Source organism: Mus caroli, unplaced genomic scaffold (assembly GCF_978045245.1).
Source record: "Mus caroli unplaced genomic scaffold, Mus_caroli_1 scaffold_4, whole genome shotgun sequence".
NCBI classification, from domain to species: Eukaryota; Metazoa; Chordata; class Mammalia; order Rodentia; family Muridae; genus Mus; species Mus caroli.
This window is the reverse complement of record NW_028227259.1, coordinates 19,773,932-19,798,855: the sequence shown is the minus strand read 5'-3', so window position 1 is coordinate 19,798,855 and position 24,924 is coordinate 19,773,932. Positions and strand designations below refer to the sequence as shown.

Here is a 24,924-nt window from a genome sequence, read left to right as displayed (position 1 = left end):
AAAAAAAAAGATACAATTTGCAAAACACATGAAACTCAAGAAGAACGAAGACCAAAGTGTGGACACTTTGCCCCTTCTTAGAATTGGGAACAAAACACCCATGGAAGGAGTTACAGAGACAAAGATTGGAGCTGAGACAAAAGGACGGACCATCTAAAGACTGCCATATTCGGGGATCCATCCCATAATCAGCTTCCAAATGCTGACACCATTGCATACACTAGCAAGATTTTGCTGAAAGGACCCAGATATAGCTGTCTCTTGTGAGACTATGCCGGGGCCTAGCAAACACAGAAGTGGATGCTCACAGTCAGCTAGTGGATGGATCACAGGGCTCCCAATGGAGGAGCTAGAGAAAGTACCCAAGGAGCTAAAGGGATCTGCAACCCTATAGGTGGAACAACATGATGAACTAACCAGTACCCCGGAGCTCTTGACTCTAGCTGCATATGTATCAAAAGATGGCCTAGTCGGCCATCACTAGAAAGAGAGGCCCATTGGACATGCAAACTTTATATGCCCCAGTACAGGGGAACGCCAGGGCCAAAAAGTGGGAATGGGTGGGTATGGGAGTCGGGGGGAGGGTATGGGGGACTTTTGGGATAGCATTGGAAATGTAAATGAGGAAAATACCTAATAAAAATATAAAAGAAAAAGAAGAGGAAGGCACTGGGGCCCCATAGTCCCCTTCAAAATGTTCCCTAATGACCCATGTATCTATCACTAGGTTCCACCTCTTAAAGATTCTAGCTTTTCTCCAAAGTGCACCACCTCTGGGGACCAGGCCTTTAACATGTGAGCATTTCTGAAGCATGCTAGACCCAATCTTTAGTAGACTTGAAAGCAAAACACTGGGAGAAAACACCACAGAGCTTATCATCAAAAGTCAACCTGTCCTAGAATAGAATCTAACACACTTTCTTCAGAAAAAGCTAATACTGTGTTGTATTTGACAGTACTTTGGCAAATTTAGAATATTTTGGTAAATGTAGTTTGCTTTCTCTTGACCTTTACTTACAGGAAAGTCTTATTTGTAATATTGATTCCATACACAGACACACACACAGAGATACACACACACACACACACACACGAGTCTGCTTCATACTAAGGGACCATTCATAGAAAATTTAAAAAGCTACATGCTTTCTTACTGGAAGTAGCCTTCTCCAGCGGTACGCAAGGACACGTTGGGGTCATGTGGCTGGAGGTAGAGCCCCAGTTCCATCATTTATCAATTGTATAAAATTAACTTACTTTTTGGGACTCCCTGTTTTCCCACTCCAAGCTGAAAACATTAGCTTTTTTTTTTTATTTAAATATGCTTTTGATTTTGAGATTCAGAAGAGATCATATCCATGTGTGTAACTGTGCTATAAGATGTCGTGTCAACCTGGATAATTTTGAGCTAGAGTGACACCTTTCTTTCTTCTATCTTCACACTCTTAATTCTTGTAAGGAAGGCACTTGTGTGGGTTGTGGAATAGCTCCATGAATGAATACAGAATTATCTTTGCTCACATGAATCTTACATACTATTGAGATAACAATAACTATTGCATTCATAGTTGTATTTTAGAAACCAAGTGATGCTGTAGAGAAATCAAACCAAGTAGAGAAGGCAGAACTGAGGCCTAAGGTCCGTGGAACTCAGCTTCTAAGTGGAAACCGGGCTGACATCATTACAAAGATGGTAACTGAGACTTGGCTCAGAAGAGGTGAAAGTGGAGCCGTGTGACAACTGGGGAATGAGTTTGAGGCAAAGGGAACTGGTCTGTGTACCACTTCTCCGATTTGAGCAAAATCCAAAATGCAAGTGTGGGTAGGGCAGAGTTGGGCAAGGAAAGGAAAAAGAATGAGGTCAGTAAGGCTAGGGTGAGGGCGGAGCATTGAGGGTTGTGACTACGGAACTGGAACTGGCACAAGTCAGAGTTGGGAAGGGTGGAGTAACACAAGTTGATTCACCTCTCGCATCACTGAGGATTGGACCCTTCTTTAGAAAGAGAAAGAGATAGAGATGGGGCAGAGACCAAAGCAGAGGAACAATTAAGCTCTCATAGCAACTCAGGCTAGAGATGGTAGTGACTTGTGTAACACTAGTGGAACTGGACATATGGAGAAGGATTCAGATTTGGAGTATATATTAAAGGAAAATCAACATAATTCCAGACTGATTATAGAATAATGAAAAAAATAGAAGGATATAGGTAACTCTGTGTTAACAACTAGAAAACCAGAGCTACCAGTGTAGAAGGAGGTGCTGACATTAAGGTCTTGTTCCCTGATTGGTCCTTGATTTTGTCAATAAAGAAGAGTGGGAGCCAATTGCTGGGTGAAAGGTACAGCTAGGCATTCTGGGTCCCTGGGAGAAAAGGCAGAAGCAGGGAAAGACAGGAGTTTTTCTGCCATGCCTTGGAGGAATAGGGATGCTGCAATCATGTAAGGCCTTAGAGACAGCTAGGGCCAGCTGCCTCCACTACAGGCAGGTGACCAAGGATATGGAGGAGAGATGGGATAATGAATTAATGAGGATACACATTCTAGGCAGGAGATTCTGCGCTCAGCAATTGTGCCTAGCCAGCAAGCTTTAAAATAATAGAGCTATCTGTGTGGTTTTTATCCTTGGATTGAAAGGTCTCTGGTGGAACTGGTAACTTGACCCCTCCTGGAGAAAGGGTCTTGGAAATGGGCTGGTGAAACAGTCAACTCCTGGAGCAAGGCAGGTAGAGAAAGGAGCCGGGTCAGTGCTGGTGGCTTGACGGAGCTAGGGTCTCGGGAGGTAGCACAATCGCAGCTCCAGGGCAAAGGCAGTAGCAGAAAAAAAACATTACACACAACATACCAGCCAAGGAGGAGGGGCCTGTTGGAGGGGTCAGCTTGAAGGACAGATCAGGAATCAAGTGAGCATATTAGACTTGAGATGGCACCAAACATTCAATACAACCATTTAGGATGCCTTGAAAATAAAAAGCAGGATTTGGGAAAGAGATCTAATATAAAAATAAAACTGAGAAACTGTTGGATCTGAACAATATTTAAAGCTGTGAGACTGAGATGACAAAAAAAAGTAAGAATGGTGAGACTGAAACACCAAGAAGTGAGTTATGGAGCACCTCATGTAACTTAAGAAATTAACAAAAGGCCGCCTCCACCACTCCATCCTCCTCCACAAGCTGGCCTGGTGAGTACCCCTATATGCAACCTTCACTTATCCACAGGTCGTCATACCTGGATCAGGTCCCACAGCCCGTGCCCCAGTCTACACTGGCCACCTGTGCCTTGGCACTACAAGGTTCCACTGCCTGTGCTCCAGCAGAGGTGACTACAGAAAACCACGAGCATTCCGAATGCAGAGATGTGGAGCCCAGTCCCCATGGATACAAAACACTCCTGCACTTAAGGCTCAGAGGACATTGCTGAAGTGGAGGCAGAAAGACTGTAAAAATCAGAGGATCATGAAATTTGCTGAGATTGTGTCTCCTTGTAACATCAGACAATACACATAAAGTCTCACCAACATTCAGCCCAAAGGTGAGCTTGCCAAAGTAGACAGAGAAAAGCCCATGAGATCTCAACACTACACCAAGAACTACAGGCAACCAAGGAAAACTGGAGATGGGAGCACACCAATTGATTTTCCAGTACCAAATGATCACTCCTGAAGACATACATACATTATATGGATTGAAAAATTGTATTTAGAAATATATATGTTTATACATATATGCATGCAATAGCAATTAGTGAAAAGTCATGATGTTTAAGGAGAGAGGGAAGAGGTATAGGAGAGGGGTGAAAGGGAAGGGAGAAATGTCATAATCATTATAATCTCAAAAATAAAACAAAATAAAAATTTGTCAAAAAAGAAGGCCATCAGAGAAGACTGAGAAAGCAAGACAGGATGTCTGTGTGCAACACTGAAAGGGGTTGTAACCCACAGGTTGAGAACCACTGGACTAAGTAAGGCCTTCCGATTTAGCAACATGGAGGTTATCAGTGGCCCTCATGAGAGCAGTTTCATTGGTATTAAAGGTGCAAATTCCTGTTTAGATTGGATCTAAGAAAAAATAAAGGGACAGGCAACAGAGGTGACTGGCACATCTCTTTCAAGAAGTCTACCTTCAAAGTAGAAAAAACCATCACAGCCACTTGTGAGGAAAGAGGGCCAGGAGTCTTTCAGGAAGGAAGAAGTATGGGTGTGTGTATGTTAGGAGAAATGGGGTGCAGGGATGAAAAGAGGAGATAGATAATCCATGGCATAGGAGCACCTTAAGAGAGTGAGAGGAGGGACTGTGGGTGTAGACATGCAGAGGAATACAGATGTGCTGCACACATCTTCTTGATTACTGTAGTTGCATGATGAGCTTTCATCTCTAGTGGGCCAAGATCCCAAACAACATATAAGTTTTCAAACTAAAAGTGAAATGAATTGTCAGAGGGAAAAGGCTGAGAAAATTCATCATCAACTTTTCTTTAACATACTAAAGAGTGTTTTTTTAAGCTGGAAAGAATACTACCCAAGACAGCAAAAGTAGACCAAGTGTGGATGCATTAGCCTGAGGAAAATGCCCAAGATAGTAGTGCTGAGGTATAAAGAAATCAAAAGAAAGATTATATATATGTATATATATATATATGTAATATATATACGCGTGTGTGTGTGTGTGTGTGTGTGTGTGTGTCAACTCATGATGTGATGACATTCCAAGAGCCATGAATACATAGATAAGATGTGAGGTAACTTTGTCAAAGTTGGGGGTGGAGTAAGTGAGCCTGAGAGTTCCAGACTCCACACATTATCCTGGAAGTAAAAAGCACAATGGTTAGTCAAAGGTGACTGCTGTAATCCTGATGGAGGCAGTAACTACTATATTAAAGAGTAGAAATGAAAGCATTAATTAAAAAGAACATTTATCTAAAAGAGATCAAAAATTCATATAGAAAAGAAAAATTCCCACAGGACAAATAGAAACAGGAAGACAGCAGATTCTTCCAGCTTGCCTTGCACCTGGCAACATTATGGCTTAAATACAGTAAATGCTCACGTTCTAACTGGAGGCACTTATAAGACAGAGGTGTTCTTGTTACTATGCATACGCAGAAGGAATTCTTGACTTAAGTAGGATTCAGATAAACTGGTGCTCACCATAATCCTAAAAGACACCTTCTTGAACACCAATAGCCCTAAACCCTCCAAAACCAGGATCCCGATTAAAACCGGAATGTTAAATTACTGAAGGTCGAAAGTTCTTTTTTGTTGTTGTTTTAAACTTCTGCTATTTTATTTGTTGTCATTTGAATTTCAGCATTATTCTTGGTTCTTGGTTTCGGGCTTTTGTTTGTTTGTTTTTGTTTATTTGGGGCAGGAGGTTCAAAACAGGGTTTCTCTATGTAACCCCGGTTGTCCTGGAACTCACTCTGTAGACCAGGCTGGCCTTGAACTCAGAAATCCACCTGCCTCTGCCTCCCAAGTGCTGGGATTAAAGGCGTGCGCCAGCCACCACTGCCCATTTGGGTTTTTTATTTGTTTGTTTCTTACAAAGTATTTTTATTTTTCAAACTTTTCATTAATTCTTATTCTTTACTATCCACTGTTATATATTTCTTTTAGTCATGCTCCATGTTGACATAAAAATTATACACAGATGTTTAGAGAATCCTAATTTGTTTTATGCATCTTTTGCAAATTTAAAGTGCATTGTCACACACTTCATATACTTTGTGTGTAAGCAACCCTGTATAAAAAAACATTCAGACTTCTTCAGCAAATGGAGTTCTCCTCCTTAAATACCTACATTTGTAAAAGATAAAATTTCTCAGGACCTTGACTCCTTGGGTGAGCTCCATACTCAGTAGTGACCCCAGCAAGATTTGTGACTAATAGTACCAGAAGACTTATGCTGTTTGTCACAGTATTTCAAAAATCTACTTTCTAAATTATTTTTAAGTTGTGTACCTGTGTGTGCCTGTGTGTGTCCCTGTGTGTAGGTAGGAGATATAAGTGTAGGTGCCCATGAAGACCAGCGGTGTTGGACCTTCCTGGACCTGAGCTACAGGCTGTTGTGTGCTGCCCAGTATAGGTTATGGGAACCAGACTCAGCTTCTCTGTAAGAGCAACATGTACTCTTTACAGCCGAGGCATCTCCCCAGTTTCTTGTTACTACCGTTCAGATGGCCACAGTGATATAATTGAGTGCTCACATCAGCCAGCTATGGTGTATATCTTTATACAACTCATATTTGACTGGTTTCTATTATACTTTTGAGAATTTCATATAGGAATATAATCAAACACAATCACTTCTACTCCCATTTCCCTCGTCCACCTTCCTCCATGTCCCCCCAAGCACTCTTTCAACTCCATGTCTAATATTGTATTCCATTAAAGTCAAGTTAGTACTGTCCGTCCGTGCATGGGTATGAAACTACCCACTGAATCATGGGAAACCTGCTAATAGCCACATCTTCAGAAATGGTCATCCTTCTCCCAGCAACTATCCACTGCTCCTCAGCAAGGGGCAGGGCCTAGAGATCATCTTCTCCATTTATGCTGGAAATTTGGGCTGACTTGATTTTGTATAGTTTGTGTGCCGGTGACCACTGCTGTGAATTCATGAGTACAATAGCCACGCAAAGTCCAAAAGACAACATTTCACAGCATTCTTCTCCTCCTTTCAGTCTAATATTCTTTCTGCTTCCTCTTCTGTGATGGTTTTGAGCCTTGTATGGTGCAGTGTTTGTGTGCACGCCCTATTTGGGGCTGAGTACTCAGTTTCTTAATCTCAGTCCATTGACTGCTGTATATTCCCAAAACAAGCTACTCTGACCAAGGCAGTGAGCATCCAAGATCTGTGGATAAACATTCAGAGGCAATTTGACACCTTGACCATTTAGATAGAAAAAAAAAAAAATAGTGGTTTCTACCCTAGAACCTATGATCTCTCCAACCGTAGGCTTTTAATCAGGATTACAGCCTGAGGCATGAAATTTCCTCCTGGGTAACAGGCCTCAAATTCAACCTGAAAACAGTTCTCCAAAACAGTCAAGCCACTATTGCACCAGTGAGCACATCTTGCCCATCAAGTCTTTATTGTAGCACACAGGACCCAATGCTAGGTAGGACCATCTATTTCTTTTCTCTCCTAGCAGCCTGCATAGCACCGCTGACATTGTAAGAACTAGCCAGCAAGGATAGCATTTCCAGAAAGATTTGAGATTGATTTATCTATTTCCTGAAACCAAAGTATGTGATATCTTCATTAGTAGGGTCTTACAATATAGTTATGGTAAGTGACTGTCTTACGGTTTCCATTGCTATTGAGAGACAGCATGACCAAGGCAACTTTTATAAAGGTAAACATGTAGTTGATGTTGACTTACAGGTTCAGAGATTCAGTCCATTATAATAATGGTGGGAAGCATGCAGGCTGACTTGGTGCTGGAAGAGGCAAGAGTTCTACATCTTAATGCAAAGGCAGCCAGGAGGGTCTCTTCTGCACTGAGTGGAGCTTGAGCACTAGAAACCCTCCAAGGCCCACCTACACAGCGACACTCTTCCTCCAACAAGACCATATCTCCTCCAACCAGGCCACATCTCCTAATATTCAAACCATCACAATAACCAAGGGCAATCAAGGACACTAGTTTGGTTTTTTTGAGTTTTGTTTTGTTTTGTTTTGGTTTGGTTTGGTTTTTGTTTTTTGTTTTTTGTTTTGTTTTTTTTTTTTTTACCTCTGGGACATCCCTGGCCAATAACTCATAGGGAGGTATCCTTTTATCCTTTGACTTATCATGTGATTTTTATCTAATAACCCCTATTCTGGGAGTAACATCATCAATCCATGAATGTTATTCCTTGAACTCTTTATAGAAACTTTATTTTGAAATTTTTAAGTAATGGGTTTCTATAAGACTTTTTCATAGACCTTTGATTCTGGCTAACCATTCATGATATGGCTTCTATATGGCTTATCATATTCCTTTCCTTTGAAATAGCTACCCACCCCTGTTTTATTCCCAGATTTTTCCCCAAACACACCATGACCTTCCTTGTTTAAGTCTTTTGGCTCCCAGTATTCCACCTCCCTTGACATGACTCCAAAAGTCCTGTTCTACACTTGCTTATACTTAGATTCCAGGTTAAAAATACAAAACCAAAGATCTGAAGCTAGGATCTATGTATGAGTAAGAACATGTAGGATTGGTCTATCTAGGTCTTAATTTCCTAAGTCTGATTTTTTTTCTAGTTCTGTTTACTTGCAAATTTCATTTTTCTTTATAGATGAGTAATATTACATTCTGTACCTGTACAGTGCTTTTCTTATCTATTTTTCTATTGATGGGCATTATTTTAGGTTGGTTTCTTTTTTCAACTTGACACAAGCTAGAATCATTTGGGAAGAAGAACTCTCATTTGAGAAAATGCCTACATAAGGTTTGTCTGTAGGCATGGTGGGACCCATGGTTCTAGCCACATATGTAGCAGAGGATGGCCTTGTAGGGTATCAGTGGGAGGAGAGGCCCTTGGTCCTGTGAAGGCTCGATGCCCCAGTGTAGGGGAATGCTAGGGCGGTGAGGCAGGAGTGAGTGGGTGGGTGAGGGTAATGCCCTCATAGAATCAGGGGGTGGGGTGGGGAGTGGATGGGGGTTTGAGAGGGGAAACTGGGAAAGGGTATAACATTTGAAATGTAAATAAAGAAAATATCCAATAAAAAAAAGGAGCTAAAGATATATACCACAGGTGCAAAGACATAAGATAAAATAGTGACTGAGTTTATCTATACAAAACTACAAGGAAAACTTAGTTATAGTTTTTAACTCTCCATGAATCTGTAAACTAGTAACAAATGATGAATTGTTCAGCCAGATAATTAATCCTAGGGGATATTCATATATGAATTCTCTGTTATAAATCTCTTATTCAATTTATGACCTAAATGTATGTGCAAACTTGTAATTAACTTTTTACCATGTGAACACAGTCTCTCTTTTATTTTTTATTTTGTTACTTTATTTTTAATTTTTTTGGTTTTACTTTAAAAAAATTTTTATTAGATATTCTCTTCATTTACATTTTAAATGCTATCTCCTTTCCTAGTTTCCTCTCTGAAAGTCCCCTATACCCTCCCCCAGCCCTGCTCCCCAACCCACCCACTCCTGCTTCCTGGCCCTGGAATTCCCCTTTACTGGGGCATATGATCTTCACAAGACCAAGGGCCTCTCCTCCTACTGATGGCCAACTAGGCCATTCTCTCCTACATATGCCACTAGAGACACAAGCTCTGGGGGAGGGGGGTACTGGTAAGTTCATATTGTTGTTCCACCTATAGGGTTGCAGACCCCTTTAGCTCCTTGGATACTTTCTCTAGCTCCTTCATTGGGGGTCCTGTGGTGAATACAGTCTCTTAAGTTGTTGTACAGTGCTGAGATCAGAGACAGGCCTCCCTCCAGTTTTCTTCCCTAGACTTTAACTCAAAGCTGAGAGTCTCTTGCAGAGATAGAACAAAAGGCTTCTTTACCTAGCCTCCCACAGTTTTTACTATGAGGTACTAAACTGCAGCTTCTAGCCTCAGAGCAACTCAGACAGGCAGATCAGCTGTAGGATTGATAGCTAATTGTTTATGGTCTAGTTTCTTAGTGGAGACAAAATGGAATAAAAAGGACTCCAAGATATATTTTAAATAATTTTAATTTTTTCCATAATAGTGCTACTGGGATTTTAGATGGTACAGCTTTTCATTTTGGCCAAATATATAAGTGTAGCTATGGAGATGTGACCTCTCCTTCCCTGTAGACACTGTGGGCCTACCTCTAACTTCTGTGTTCATGCAGAGAACCTCTTGCAAGGACAACATTGTGGGTTGAATCAGACAGTCAGAAAAAGTAACCCACTTCGCTCCTTCCAGGTTTTTGTTCATTTATGTTTAATTCAGACTCTTCTCATTCCTTCATGAGTCTTGATTCCACTCCCTCGGGCTGTCTTATATTAGAGATTGGCAGGCATATGTCATCCCTTAGACGCTACTGAATTCTGTAATGTCCCCCAGTTACCTAAAACTCCCCTCTTGAACTTAGCAATTCTAACTACTTTCACCTCTGTAGTTGCTTTAGCCTCGGGATACCATACAATAATAATCTGAACACCTGGTAAACTGGTGAAGGAAAGGCCTTCTGTTCCATCAAGACACCTTCTTGTGGTTGGGGTAGACTGGAAATTGAGCCCAAATATGTAACTACATTCATGTCTATCTCATAGTTGCAATCAGCTCCCCCCATGTGAAGAGCCAGATGGAGATGCCCAGGACACTCAGCTGGATGTATCTGCAAGCTCTTTCCTACTCTCCCACCTATCTCTTCTAAGCTTTTAACCATGACAGTAGTTGTCATTTATTAAGTGTAGAGGACACTTTATACTCATTGTCTCCAATCTTACTAGATCCCCTATTTTAATGGATGTTGAGACTGAATTGAGATTTAAATAACCCATCCAAAGCCAGAGCATCGGTAAACGGCAGAGCAGAGCTGCCTTCAGGGTCTGTGTGACAACTCTTCTACTCTTCATCCTTTAAGGTTGTCTGGAAAGCAGTTAGACAGCTATTGTGCAAATGCCACACAGAACAAGGCTCAGCCGCAAATTCAGCTACTGGACTAGGAGAAAAGCAAGCCACTTGTTATACAGGTGCTATGTTTTAAAAGCAACACTAAGTACTTTCACAGTAACCTAATAAGGAAGACAGACTCTTAAGAAACTGAAGCCCAGAGAAATAAGCAGTGGCCACAGCCACACACTGATCTGTGAAGCTCTTAAGTATGAAACTCGCTTGCTTGAAGCTCAGAAGGTGTCGCTTTATTATCTGATTTAGCGTCTTCATTTTGGGAAGAGTGGAGAAATCAATGAGAACTCACAAGGAAGCCATATTCACATAGGCCCTAGGAGTAAGACGACTTGGCATAGAGGGATTAGAGTAGGAAATCAGAACAGCCACAGTCAATAGGCTTTGCATCGGTGCCAGTCTGAAAGATGCAGCGTTGCGAATGGGGATGTTACTTAGCTACTCTGAACACCGATGTCTTCACTTTTGTGAAAACCAAACCAAAAGTATGTGCTTTTTTCTCTTATTTTATTTATTTTCTGCACGTGGTTTGATGTATAGGAGTACACATGTTCCATGATGCATGTATGAAAATCAGAGAACAATTTGAGAGTCCATTGTCTCCTTCCACTACGTGTGTAGCAGAGATCAAATTCAAATTGTGAAGCTCGGAAGCTAGCTGCCTTGTCTGGTCTCAGTGGGAGAGGACTCACCTATTCCTGCAGAGACTTGACAAGACAGGGTAAGGGGGATTAGGGAAGAGACTGTGTGAGGTGGGTATCGAGAGAGGGGGCAGCGATCAGGATGTAAAATGAATAATATTTTTAAGTGTGTGCTTTTAATAGGGGAATCCTTTTCAGCCCCCAAGTTCTGTGTCTCTATGTGCCCTCCCCCGTGTGGGACACCAGCGATATTCCTCATCTCCAAGGAGTTTAAGCTGACGATTCTGGGCTGGACCTGCTTAATCTTCAGCATCTGGGGTGTTAGTTGCAATCTGGTGCCATATAGACTCAAGCTGAGGATGCATAAGTGGCGACCTCGCTACTTCCTATTGGGTTCTCAGAGCGCCTGGTTGTTGAACTGGTGGAAATTACTTCCCCGGTGTGTTCTAAAAGAAAACTCAGCGTGGGGGAGGTGTGGCAGTCACTTTTAGGGGCCCGAAGCCTGCCAGAGGAGGCATCCGGCAGGCTTATCGGCTGCAGCTGGTGCTGCGCTGCGGGCTGCTGGCCGCTCGCCCGGGTGGGCGGCAGTGGAGACGCGCGCCCCTGGCGGCGAGGGCGACGCGCTGGTGGCGCTGGGGCCTGCAGAGCCTGCGGGGCTTGCGGGAGCTTTCCTGCGGGCCCCGGCCCTTGCCCCCGCCGCAGCGGGAGGCGTCGCCAGCGCTGGGCGCGTGTGGGAGGCGGGGACGAGCCGCGGCGAGCAAAGTCCAGGTCTGCGCGCCACCCGCTGCGGCCAACACGCGCGTGAAGTTCAGGTGAGGGAGGACGCGGCGGGAGAAAGGAACCGAGGGAAGGCAGTTGTGGTGGGACCTGCGGGAGAGCGGCTGCCACCAGTGCCCCCGGCTCTGCGCCAGCTCTGCGCGTCGGGCCGGAGGCTCCTGGAGCCTGGAGGTCCCCCTCTCCAGGCAGCTGAGCCCGGTGCACTTGGACCTGAGGCTGTGGTTTCTCCCCAGGCTGAGATGGATCTTGAGGCAGCGAGAAACGGAACAGCACGGCGCCTGGACGGCGACTTTGAACTAGGCAGCATCAGGTATACAGGACCGCAGAGTCACTGGCTTTTCCGTTATAGCAGAGTCCTGGAAAGAAGTTGAGAGAATCGGTTGATGCCTCCGGCCTTTGGGATGAAGTCTTTAAGTGTTCTTGAGGAATGTCTCCCAGGCTCCTTTTGGAACAGGTTCAGAGAGAAGAGGCTGTCTTCAAAAGCGCCCCCCCCCTCCCCTGGACACGGGTGATTTGATGAATATTGGCATTGTGTAACAGTCACTGTATTTTTGTAAAGTAAACGTTTCACTCTTTTTAGCCATCATCTGGCTACTCCAGTTGGTAGAACTTCAGACACCTGCTATTGATGGCTGTACTTTTGAACTAGGGTAGCGAAGCAAGACCTCCTTTCTTCCTGTATTTCTCTTCTTTGCCTCTGTCTTCCCCTTCTCCCATCTGTAGACTGTTTGCCCTATTTCTCCTCTCTAGAGGGTGACGTGGAGAACAACCTCATTCTTCACTAACTTCTGCTTCGAAATCAGGTTTTTTTTTTTCCCCCAGTTGCAAGAGGGTGAACCTCGACGCTTCCCCTGCCAGTGGGTCTTTCTTTCTCCCTGACTCTCGTTCTCCCCCAGCCACAGTGAAGCACACATACAGGCTTTCTGTCAAGCAGAAAGGCCTAGGCAAGTGTGTGCGTGTTTCCTCTTTCGCTGTGGGAACAGTGAATCATTTTTACCCTCAGCTTCAAATAGTTTATGAGGCTATTACAGTCTCTGAGTTCATGCTAGGCCACCCGTAACAAACTGACATGTGTCATGAAGTTGTCTTCCAGAGGGAGAAAATTTATCAGCTTCTGTAGTTGGTTCTCAAGCTGCAAGGGGCCTGATTAGCCAACTGACAAATATGCCTATCTGAATCTTAAACTGAAGCATTGCTTCTGTTAATTGCTTTGGACCGTGGCATCGCCCTGGCCATTCTTAGAATCGTGACATTTATTCACAGAAAATTTAGGTTTGTCCATATCGAGTTATTAAAAAAAAAAAAACCAAACGTATGGATGGTGTTACTTCTAATAGAAAAATGTGGTTTTGTCATCTGGCAATTTAGGCTGGGGATGACTGTGACTCTATTAATAGATGGCATTTTCACGAAGAAGGCTATTTATGTATTATACTGGCTGAGCATACTGACTAGTATTAGAAGGAGCAGTCCCTGGAAAAGGTGTAGTAACACTCAGGGAAGCTTTCAGAAAAAGCTCACAGCATGTGGTTAGGAAGAAGGAAACACCTCAAAACTGAAATACACAAAGTTAGAACTAGCTTGATATTGTAAGATTACAAAATGAAATATGAGACTAATTTTTATATAATAATACCAAGGACGGTACCTTCAAGGAAAGCTAAGCCCAGTTCTGTTAGGCACAACAAACCGAGGAGGGCTAATACACCTGTTCTAGACATGCTGCATAGCCTGTGGCACATTCTCTTGTACATATTCAGTGGCAAATGTCCATCTGTTGAAAGGTACCAAGTGTGAAGAAAATTAACGAAGACTGAGGAAATTAGGAGAACATAGCAGACTTGTCTATCAATTTTAAGGAGGGTGGTTAGGGTAGGGCTTATTTTGAAGTCAATACTGAGAAAGGGGGAATAAGCAGAAAGAACCATGGGTATTTGGGGAGCATTTTCTGGCAGCAGTAATTTAGAGCTAAATGATTCTGAGGTTGGGACTGTATTTGTTGCATTGACAAAGTAGCAGAGAAACCAGGTCTGCCTATGGGAGCAGCTGGAAGCGGAGGATGCTGTCATGATGGTACCCTCAGAGTGTGGACTGAGTAGCCAATATAAAGGTTTTGATCTCACTCTGAGAAGAACTGGAGCCATTGTTATTTCCTGAGTAGAGAAGTAGCCTGAGTTCTTAAGTAATTATATTGGCTACAATTTCCAGTACACTACAGCAAATGTAAATAGAAGTTAAGTGGGACTATTCTAATGGGAATGTAGCAGGAAAAATGGGGAGAAGTAACATAATCTTAGATGTATCTTGAATCCAGAAAAACAGTATTTCCTAAAACCACTCCCCATATAATCCAGAAAAGCAGTCTCCCTATAGAACAACTCGTACTTTTCTTAGAAAAAGAACAATTTCGGTGATTTGGTAAGCATTATTACTTTATGCATCTCCTCGCTGTAGACTAACTGTGAGGCTGGCCGGCTTGACCCTTTCTCCTGTATCCGGATGTCCTTGTAGTACCTTGGACAGTTACCTTTGTACTTGATGGCTGCCTTGCAGCATGTGTGAAGCTGGATAATTTTGACAATGGTTGTCTTCTTGTATTTAAAAATGTTGTGAGTCAAAACCATAGCTGCTAGAGTTTATTTTCAATCGATTGCTCATAACAGTTTTAAATTTGAACAATTATATTTTACAGCAACCAAGGCAGAGAAAAGAAGAAGAAAGTGAATTTAATTGGCCTGTTGACACTGGTAAGTTGTGAAATACTAAGTACTAATAATCCTGGCCTTCGTTCAAATTTGGAGACTTGAGTCAATAGCCAGCCAGCCAGTGCTTTAAGTCTGTCTGTCTTATGCAGCACTGGATTGCCTCTGTTGCACTTGTGCCTATGGTTTGCCTAATTATAAACGATGGCTTTAAGTCACAAGACAGACGATGAAGGGGGTGGGGTAAGCTGGCTTCAAGCTCACTACTCTCAGGAAGGTTAAAAAGAAGAAGCATTTCAGAAATACCATGGAAACCCACTAGCTTCAGATAAACATCTCCATTCATAAAACCTGTCAGCAACCCCACCCCCACCCCTGCCCAGCAAAACAACATTTAAAACAAAAAATCCACACATACAACTAGCTTACTAGGAAATTAATGAACCTTGACGCAATGATCACGTATTCTGATTCTGTTTCAGGCCATTCCCAGGGTTTTCCAAGGGTACAAGGCAAGCCAACATGTTTTTGGTTTTGTTTTTTTTTGTTTTTGTGTTGTTTTGAAGAAATCAAATGTGTTTTCATTTGTAATGTGTCTCAGAGAGGCAGGTCAGGAAAGTGTTTGCTTGCTTTGAAAAAAGTGATGTGTTTCAAGCAGACAGTCTTTGACAAAAAAAAAAAAAAAGGAAGGAAGGGAGAGAGAGAGAGAGAGAGAGAGAGAGGGAGAGGGAGAGGGAGAGGGAGAGGGAGAGGGAGAGAGAGAGAGAGAGAGAGAGAGAGAGAGAGAGAGAGAGAGAGAGAGAGAGAGAGAGAGAGAGAGAAGTGCATATCAATTGAAGCCATCAAGTTAGAAAGCAAATGCAGGGAAGGGCATCCAAACACTTGGCACACAACAACTTAGTTCTCTGTCAGTCTAAGGCTCTGCTCACACTTTTTCCTCTACTCTTTGTTTTTGCTTTAAAAAGTTTCAGTGAGAGCAAACTTTTTTTCAGTTTTTATTATGTATTTATGTTGTATTGATTTACAATAGACAGTGGACCAAGATCCGAACATATTATGTGTCCGATGTGTGTGAGTACAGGTGTACAGTGCCACAGGACATGGATGGAAGTCAAGTGACAATTATTTGGGGATCTGTTCTCTTCTTTTAAACCTTTTGGTTCCAGGCATTGAACTCAAGTTGTCAGTGTTGAGGGACAAATGCTTTTCCACACTGAGCTATCTCACCAGCCTAGAAAAAGAATTTTATTTAGTGCTGCAGATAATATGTGTAATTTTAGTGTCAGTTTAGAATCTGTTTCCTACAGAAAAAAGAAAAATATATACATAAAAGTAGAATAATTGATATTTTTGTTTGCATTTAATAAGTTTAGTGGACCCTGAATTTAAATTTAATCATCGTTCATCTGAGTAGATGTCTGCGTAGAAAAACCTCAGAACAAAGCTGGTGTAATAGGACTAGAGATATCTTGTTTTGTTGAAAAGGGTCACTAAAAACTAATCTAGATTTACGTAGGAATGTATCCTAACTTTAAATTTGATCTTAGAAACTTAAATTTAATTCGACCAACATGGAAAGCATTAAAACCCTTTTCAGTGTCATATAATGTCCACTAAAAAGAAATGCCGCAGGAAAATCTGACTGTGTGCCCTGAAAGGATGTTGAAAGACCCAGATGTTCTAACTCCCTTCGTTTAGAAGCCACCAACAGTGGACCTTGAAGACACTAGTCCCCTGTAGCCATTAGGATACCTTTCCATTCAGTCTCTGTGTTTGTCGTTGCCTTTGATTTTTTTCTGAGTTCTTCCTGGTTCTCATCCTTCCTCTCTTTTTGTTTTCTTGCTTTGTCCTGTGTGCTTGAGTGGAATCTGCCCCTGCTGCCCTTGGCCCCAGATGAACTCTAAAGCCCTTGGAGAACAGTTTGCACACATGCCCAGGGCCTGCTATGCGCTCCAAACCTCAGCCTCACTGGGCAGTGTGAATCAGTCAAAGACACTACCCACTCCACCATCCTGACTCATTGTATACTCTTAAATAACTGTCTCTTGTCTCCAAAGGGGAGATTTGGGGGGAAGTGAACAGAGTATAAAGTTTAAAAGGAGAGGAAACAAGCAAGGGGTGGAGAGGAAGCTGGAAAGGGGAATGTAACAACAAAGCTCTAGTCTAGAAGACAGGAAAAAGAGCAAAGGGAAACCCACAGAGGAGCCCATCAAAATTGTTGAGCAAAAGGTGTAAATTGGAGAAGATTAAAAGGACGGTGAATTTCTGTCTTCTGAAGAGGCATTTGCTTAGTAAGTAGGAGTTGTATATTTTGCTGTAATAATTGGTAGCCGCCCTGCTGAGCACTAAACCCAAAAGTTTTGATAGTTTCTGCGTACCTATAATGTGATCCTGCTGTGCTCTGTGCATTCCTAAGCCATCTTTCTTTGCAAGCCTAAAATCCCAACTTCCTCTACAATTCCTATTCTTTTCCAGTTGATTCTCTTTCATTTTTCAAGGTTTTTCATAATCAAGACTTCCATAAAGCTCACAGATACTTCATAAAGTTCTTTTTTTTTTTTTTGAGCTCTTCTGTACTGAACTGCTTTTAAAGGCTAATTTCACCCTTTCAGAGGGATCTGGCTTCCAGCTGAGGTCTGTTTGTTCCTGGTTTACTCTCTATGTTTCTGCACATGCACGTCTCTGAAGGATGCACCCGTTCATGTGAACTTTATGTTGGTCCCCAGCTCACCTTAACTCACTACACACAACCACTGGAAGATTAAACAGTATTTCTACATGGATCCAAATCTTTGTTGCCTTGATTACATTGTAATAATTAGCCCCAGTTAAATGCTAATTAAGTAGAATTAGATTGATTTCTTTTTATATACATAAAATCATGAAATTAAGCTTACAGTTATCTGGATTGCAATTCATATATTCGCTCAGATAAGCACATTTGTCACTGTGATACTAGAACTAACTTGAAACAAAAATCCCCAAAGGACAAATTATTAAATGAAATCTTATTTTATTTTCTCTTTTCAGTTCCGATACTCTGACTGGCAGGATAAATTGTTTATGTTCCTGGGCACCCTCATGGCCATAGCTCATGGATCAGGTCTTCCCCTCATGATGATAGTCTTTGGAGAAATGACAGATAAGTTTGTAGATAATACTGGGAACTTTTCCTTGCCAGGTAATTGTTTCTTTGCCTCTTAAAAAATGCATTATATTAACCTAACTGGGTGAAAGGTATTAGGAACTAGTTTTAATTTACGTCATCTGTTTGTTTATTGATTTAGACATCCAGGTGACCCTAAATACCACAAGGGGAATTGTGAAATTTTTATAACATTTAAGTGCTCATTTAAATCTCAAAAAGTACATTGTGTTTAAAACAAAAAGAAAACTTTGCAGCTAAATAAGGTGGGCCTATAGTATCTCACGCAGCGTCTGTCCTCTGTGATCACAGGAGCAAATGTTACAGCACAGGTAGCACAGCGGTACTTCCTGGACACGGTAACTTCTGTAGGCTTCTGTCTGGGTTTTATTTTTTCTCTCTTGCCCACTCTCATCTTCAAAATGTCTACTTTTTATGTTTGATGTTTTGGAATAACAAGAGTAACTAGAATTGAATGTGACACTTTACTAAATATCAACGACCTCAGTAAAGGTTTAAAGTAATGGAGTCACATGGGCTCATGTCACCACAAAAGAGGTCACTGCAAAAAAGGGCACACCAGTACCATTGTGGTAAGGAGCAGATGGCCACACTTGTCTTCATAGTAATTAAATTTAATCTAGAAATATTTCTATGTCTTTTGTTTTTTGTTTTGTTTTGTTTTTGTTTTTTGTTTTTCCAGACAGGGTTTCTCTGTATAACCCTGGCTCTCCTGGAACCCACTCTGTAGACCAGGCTGGCCTCAAACTCAGAAATCTGCCTGCCTCTGCCTCCCAAGTGCTGGGATTAAAGGTGTGTGCCATCATGGCCAGCAATATTCCCATGTCTTATCCCAAGACCAAAGGCTTTGTTCTTCCAAGAGACAATAAGGGTCTAGGGTGGAAAAAAATCAAAATGAAGCTGTAACAGTACATAGGCAATAGAATAAAAAATAATAAAGGAAGGCAAATTTCATTACAAATGTAACTGAGTAAAGTACACTCATCACTTAGATATCATTCTACATACATTAGCATAGATCGCTGATTGAGAACTACATATTTAGTGGCCATTAGAAGGCATATATGCAATTATATAAAGAAAATGTGGTTGCTTGATCAATACAGAAAATATGTTTACATTAATGGCGATAAATATAATGCCTTTCAGAAGTCCAGTGAAAGTGTCCATAGTATGCTCCTGTGTTATGACAGACTTCTAACCCAGGTCTTTCTATCATCTCAGCTATAATCAGGACCATGATATTTTTTCCAGGATAAATAACTATGCTTTTCTATGAAAAAAAAAATCTGTTTTAGATGGATTTGGATTTCTGATGCTTTGCTGGTGACCTTAACAGAAATGCTATAAAGATAAGTTGAAATAGGACAAGATAGTTTTAATGGACTGGATAAATGGAAATAGGACAAGGTCATTAATAGGGTCTGGAAAGATGGCTCAGCAGTGAAGAGCATTGGCTGTTCTACAGGACCTGGGTTCAAACCTCAGAACATACATGGCAGCTTGCCAGAGGCCTCCAGGGGCACTGTATATTTGTTTTGCATAGACATACATATGCAGACAAAACACCTAAGTACATTAAATAAAAATAAATCTTTGTTTAAAAAAAAGTTGAGACTGACATGGTGGAGCATGCCTTTAGCCCCAGTTACTTCAGAGGCAGAGGCAGGTGGATCTCTGTGAGTTTGTGATCAGCCTGGTCTACATAACTGACTCCAAGACAGCTTGGATTATATAGAGAGACCTGTCTCAAAACAAACAAAAAAGCAAGCAAATAATCAGATACATAAATAAAGAAAATAATAAAAATATTTAAGGAAGAGTAAGAGGTAGACATTTTGTATTGATCTGTTACAATTACATCTTTACATTTGTTGCATATTAGTTTTACACACACACACACACACACACACACACACACACACACACACACACACACACGTGTTGTACCCATAGTAGAAAACACCAACCAAAAACTGACTTCTTCTAGGGTTTAAAAAAATCAGATTCATATAGTGAAAAAATTGAAAAGGATATTACTCTGCCTTTAAGAGAGAAAATTGTTGATGCAGGATGCAGGATGAATGTACTTGGAGGACATTGAGGACATTATGCTAAGCTAGAATAGTGGGTAAATGATGGCTTCTGCATGAACCATCGACTTATGCGGATTATCTAGAACAGTTAAATTCATAGAAACATGAATTTGAATGGTACTTACAAGGGGCTAGGGAGAGGGACCTGGGGAGCTATTGTGGAATTGGCACAGGGGTTTTCTTCTTTAGAGTAAAAACCGTTCAGAAAGATTGGTTGGACAAAAATATGAGTATATTTACAACTATTAAACTGTAGGTTTAAAACTATCGAGATGGTACATTTCATTCTACATGTATTTTTATTTTTAAGTAAATCAGCTAAAACAATTGAATTTATTTATTATGAATGAATTTGCCTCTGGACCAAGTATCAGAGCCTTGTTCTTTTCACTTTTGCGTTTTGTTGTTGTTGTTGTTGTTTGTTTGTTTTGTTTTTCTAGAATAACTCAATGACTTGGTTCTTTGAAGCAGTTTACTTGTTTTGTACTTGTAACTAATGATGCAATTCCATGGCTTTGAAGTTGAACGAGGCAGGCAGGCACTTTGTGCTAAGGGACAAACTCAAGGTCTCTCTAGGGAAACTGTCCAAGCAAGAGATTACTGGGGTGGTAGACTCAAGAGAGTTAACAACTCTGTCATGGTACCCTCGATTATAAATGCAGAGGTTTTGACCCTTGCCTTGCTGAAACCACACGGTCATTAGCCATATTGCCAGTCATGAAGGATTTGCTATGGGAAGCCATATGAATTTCTTTTTCTTTCTTTTTTAAGATTTTATTTATTTAAGTACACTGTCGCTGTCGCTGTCTTCAGACACTCCAGAAGAGGGAGTCAGATTTCGTTACGGATGGTTGTGAGCCACCATGTGGTTGCTGGGATTTGAACTCCGGACCTTTGGAAGAGCAGTCCGGTGCTCTTACCCACTGAACCATCTCACCAGCCCCCCATATGAATTTCTCATGAGTAATTCATTCTTCTGTAGTTTGTGGAAGTAATAGTCTCATACCACATTCTCTTTGGAGAAAAATGAAGTCATCAGTGAACTCACTCCAATTTTAGAGTATTCACTGTTATGTTTGGCAAAGTAGAATTGAGCTGAAAAGTCACTGGGGTTGTGTACTTAGCTGAAGTCATAGCTCATCAAATAGAGCTTTGTTTTGCTTTGTTTTTTAGTATGTTATTTAGAATGGGTGGATTCTTGGGCAACTAGACTTCATGGAAGCCAAGTAAGATGGAATTTTAGAGGGGGAAAAGGTTTAAATTACAAGAGGCTCTGACAATGACTTACTGTGAACAGAACCCATCCTTGTCAGCGGAGTGAAGCTACTTCATGACAGGATTGCTCTCTCACAATGATTTGGTTGTGCACAAACCGTGAACAAACATTATTTCCATCCAAAACCTTAAGAACAGAGTCATAGAAAACAGTTCATCTGCAGAGTATCAAAGAGTTGGTTATTGCTTTAGACAACTCTGTGTGACTATAATAATCTAGAAAATTCTTTAAGAAGATTGCTGTAGTTTCTATGTTCTTGTGTTGTTTCGTGGTAGACCAGATAAAGTGTGCCGGAGCTCTGAGTTACATTAACTGGCCAAAACACCCAAGCTGCTGAATAAACACCATTTGTTTTGATGTTGGACAATTCTGTATAATAAAGGAATTCCTAAGAAGACTCTAGAAAAGTGGGTGTCAACTTACTTTGAGAGTCTAATGTGGTAGTCTAAATACTTTCTCTATTCCTCAATATCTCCTTATTAATCAGATCCTACTCTCAGTAGCTGGGTGAGCATGACCAAATTGCTAAACCAGTGTAGTGTTACTATTTTAAAATAGCGTTTGAATGATGATCATGGATTGAGTGATGGAGTCATATTGGTTACTTATGAAAAGATGTGGCAAATGTTCAGTGGATGTGTGGGGAGTAGTCAAGAGTGTGGAAATAACGCAACCAGTCTAATTTTGTTTCACCATCTAGCAGAGGTGAATTTTACAGAATTTCTCCACGATGAAAATGCAGCTTTAAGTGTTCTTCATTTTCATGTTATGGACAAGATCCGGTTAGCGGTCTTCATCCTGTCCCAGTAGAATCAACTGAGACATTGTAAGGCAGTGAAATGGACTGGTGTGTTGGGTTTGGGTAAGATTGGCAAAGTATTTCATTTTCAGAGTTCCCAATAACTTTTTAAAAGACCAAACTACATGATCAACTGGGACTCTTTATAAGACACAGATTTACGTAGCATCTGACAACGCTGGGTCCAGGCTCTTTGCAAACTTCCAATCCCTTGAATCTTCCTGGAGTCCCCTGTACACGTTTGTCTGATGGTGTCCCAGCACCAGGGGCACTGGACCTCCTGGCAGCCCTGAGGAGAGGTTCTCACCCAGAATTATATTGCCCTTCCTGACCTGGGACTCATGGGAAGAAGTAGGTAGGATCTGAAATGCTCATAGATTCATATTTTTAGGGGTGAACAGGGAGCGGGAGACAGAGGGTAGAGTGTTCAATGTCTTGTGTTATCCTCGTGGAGAGATTTAAAAGGTAGGGAGTGGAACTGATAAAAACATAAGATTTCACCTAATGTCTAAATTCAAGAGAAATGCCTAGTGATTTCCACAAATCCCACAGCATCAGGAGAGCTTAGCTGTCTCTCAATCCAGATATAGTCCTATCCTCCATGTTTAAATACTAGGAAGGAAAAGGGCCCACAGAACTAAGTAGAAGAGAAATAAAATGAGGGGATTCCTCAAAGAGTTGACAGCTAAGCAAAAGCCTTTCACATTAGTAGGGGAAAAACCACAATAATAGGCACTGCACTCTAGCTGCACTCGCGGCAACTGACCCTGACGCCGTTTAAGTTTAAAATAAATTCAACCTTTCATCTTCCTTTTGAGAAAGATAAGAAGGGAACACAGCTACACAGCAGCAAGAAAACATGACCCCTGGGCCATTTGCCCAGGATTGAAGGATAAAGAAAGAGCACTTCTTCTCTGAGGACTGAGGAGAACGGAAAGCGCCTGCCTTCTCCTTGCTCAACAATGCTTCACGGATATTTTATCCAGTTATTTCACAGATGTGAATAGACAATGCTTACTTTCCCCCTTCATTTTGTGTGTGTGTTTTAAGTGGAAATAAGTCATCGCCACACAGATCAATGTGGCAGAGAGTGAGCTGAGAGCAAAGGCCACACTGTCGGGGTTTACAGCATATTTGCTATTTGCTAGCAGTGTGGCTTTAGACAGGTCTATTTCTCTCTTGCTTCGCTTTCCTTTTCCATAAAGTGAAACTTTTTGAGGTAGTCTTACCTCATATTGTTGTTATGAAAATTAAACAAATGCATATGAAGTATTCAGAACAGAGCCTGGCATTTAACAAATATTCAATGAATAGCAGTTGTCATTTAAGTGTGACAACTAAGAAAGTCTTGCTGACATTTTTTTCCATTTTTTATTAGGTATTTTCTTCATTTACATTTCAAATGCTATCCTGAAAGTCTCCCATACCCTCCCTGCCTCCTACCCACCCACTCCCACTTCTTGGCCCTGGTGTTCCCCTGTACTGGGGCATATAAAGTTTGCAAAACCAAGGGGCCTCTCTTCCCAATGATGGCCGACTAGGCCATCATCTGGTACATATGTAGCTAGAGACACGAGCTCTGGGGGGTACTGGTTAGTTCATATTGTTGTTCCACCTATAGGGTTGCAGACCCCTTCAGCTCCTTGGGTACTTTCTCTAGTTCCTCCATTGGGGGCCCTGTGACATTTTTTTTTAAAATCACATTAGCTCACAATAATTAGCATGGTTTTTTTCAGTTAATGCTGTGGAATACACACACACACACTCAGTGCTCTTAATAAGCAAGATGCACTGTAGGACTTGACTAGTTAGCAGAGATCCTGTGACTTATTTCTAAGCTACTCAGTTGGAATTTTCTTCTTTCCCAATGGAAGAAATCTGGCTTCCCCTTACTTCTGTCGTAGGGAAGCATGGAAGGAAAGGATACAAGTAAAAAATTACATAAGCAAGTCTTTTAAATCACTAATGAAATAGCAGTGACCACCAAATCTGATAGTCTCCATTCCAACTTCTGCCTTTGGTGTGCACCTCTGGGTCTCCACCTTTGGTCATCAATTCCACGCTACCTTAGGAAGCTGCTTCACCACAGGCCCAAGAGTGTGTGGATAGGGTAGAACCAGAGCGTGTCCCACCCCCACCCCCCACCCCACCCCAGCTGGACCGACACACTTGCAACTGTGTTTCAGTGAACTTAAAAGTACCCTTGGGTATAAAAATTTTTCCTTGAGAAACTCCTACATATTGCTCACATTCTTAACAGATTGATTTTTTTTTAATCCAGCAATTCCTATTAGTAGTCCCTCTTTTTAAAAATGACTTCTTTTGTTTTTATTTAGTGAATTTTTCATTGTCAATGCTAAATCCAGGAAGAATTTTGGAAGAAGAAATGACTAGGTAATTTGTGTTTCTGTATATATTGTCCACTAACTTTTAACATTCCATTTAAAAATGATCTTATATTACAGAGTTGTGAGAATATACAAAACACCCAATGTCTTTCTCCAGTGCCACCTCCTCTTATCATTTGTGGCCCAGCCCCCAGTTTCAAGAAAGTTGCTTTCTTTATGACCTTTCACTTGCATATGATTCCTAGCAGCATATATATATATATATATATTAATTATTGTTTTAATAAAATTAATAAAAGTTGTTTACTATCTTCATTCCCATTTGTCACTTTGATTTCAGCACATCGATGGCATCCACAGCCTGTCCAGTCTTCCTGACAGAAACCTCAGAATCCTGTAGCGCAGGGATTGTATATGGCTGCACTTTAACCGCTCTTACTGACCAAGCAGGGCTTTGTGCACACTAAAGCAGACCACAGAGGCTAACTAAAAATAGTTTGTAAAAG

At 41.4% G+C, this 24,924-nt stretch overlaps 1 protein-coding gene across 2 annotated transcripts in view; it reads left to right on the top strand.

Annotated features, from left to right (window-relative positions):
- Nucleotides 1-11,909: 11,909 nt before the first annotated feature.
- Abcb4 (ATP binding cassette subfamily B member 4) overlaps nucleotides 11,910-24,924 on the top strand; it is a 61,279-nt gene continuing 48,264 nt past the window's right edge. Inside the window, exons 1-5 of one of the 2 annotated variants that reach the window (XM_021162750.2) lie at nucleotides 11,910-12,066; nucleotides 12,265-12,341; nucleotides 14,724-14,778; nucleotides 17,764-17,914; nucleotides 24,407-24,464. In XM_021162750.2, coding sequence (XP_021018409.1) covers nucleotides 12,271-12,341; nucleotides 14,724-14,778; nucleotides 17,764-17,914; nucleotides 24,407-24,464 — 335 coding nt within the window. In that variant the 5' untranslated portion in view covers nucleotides 11,910-12,066; nucleotides 12,265-12,270. The other variant, XM_029478121.1, reaches the window with a different exon arrangement.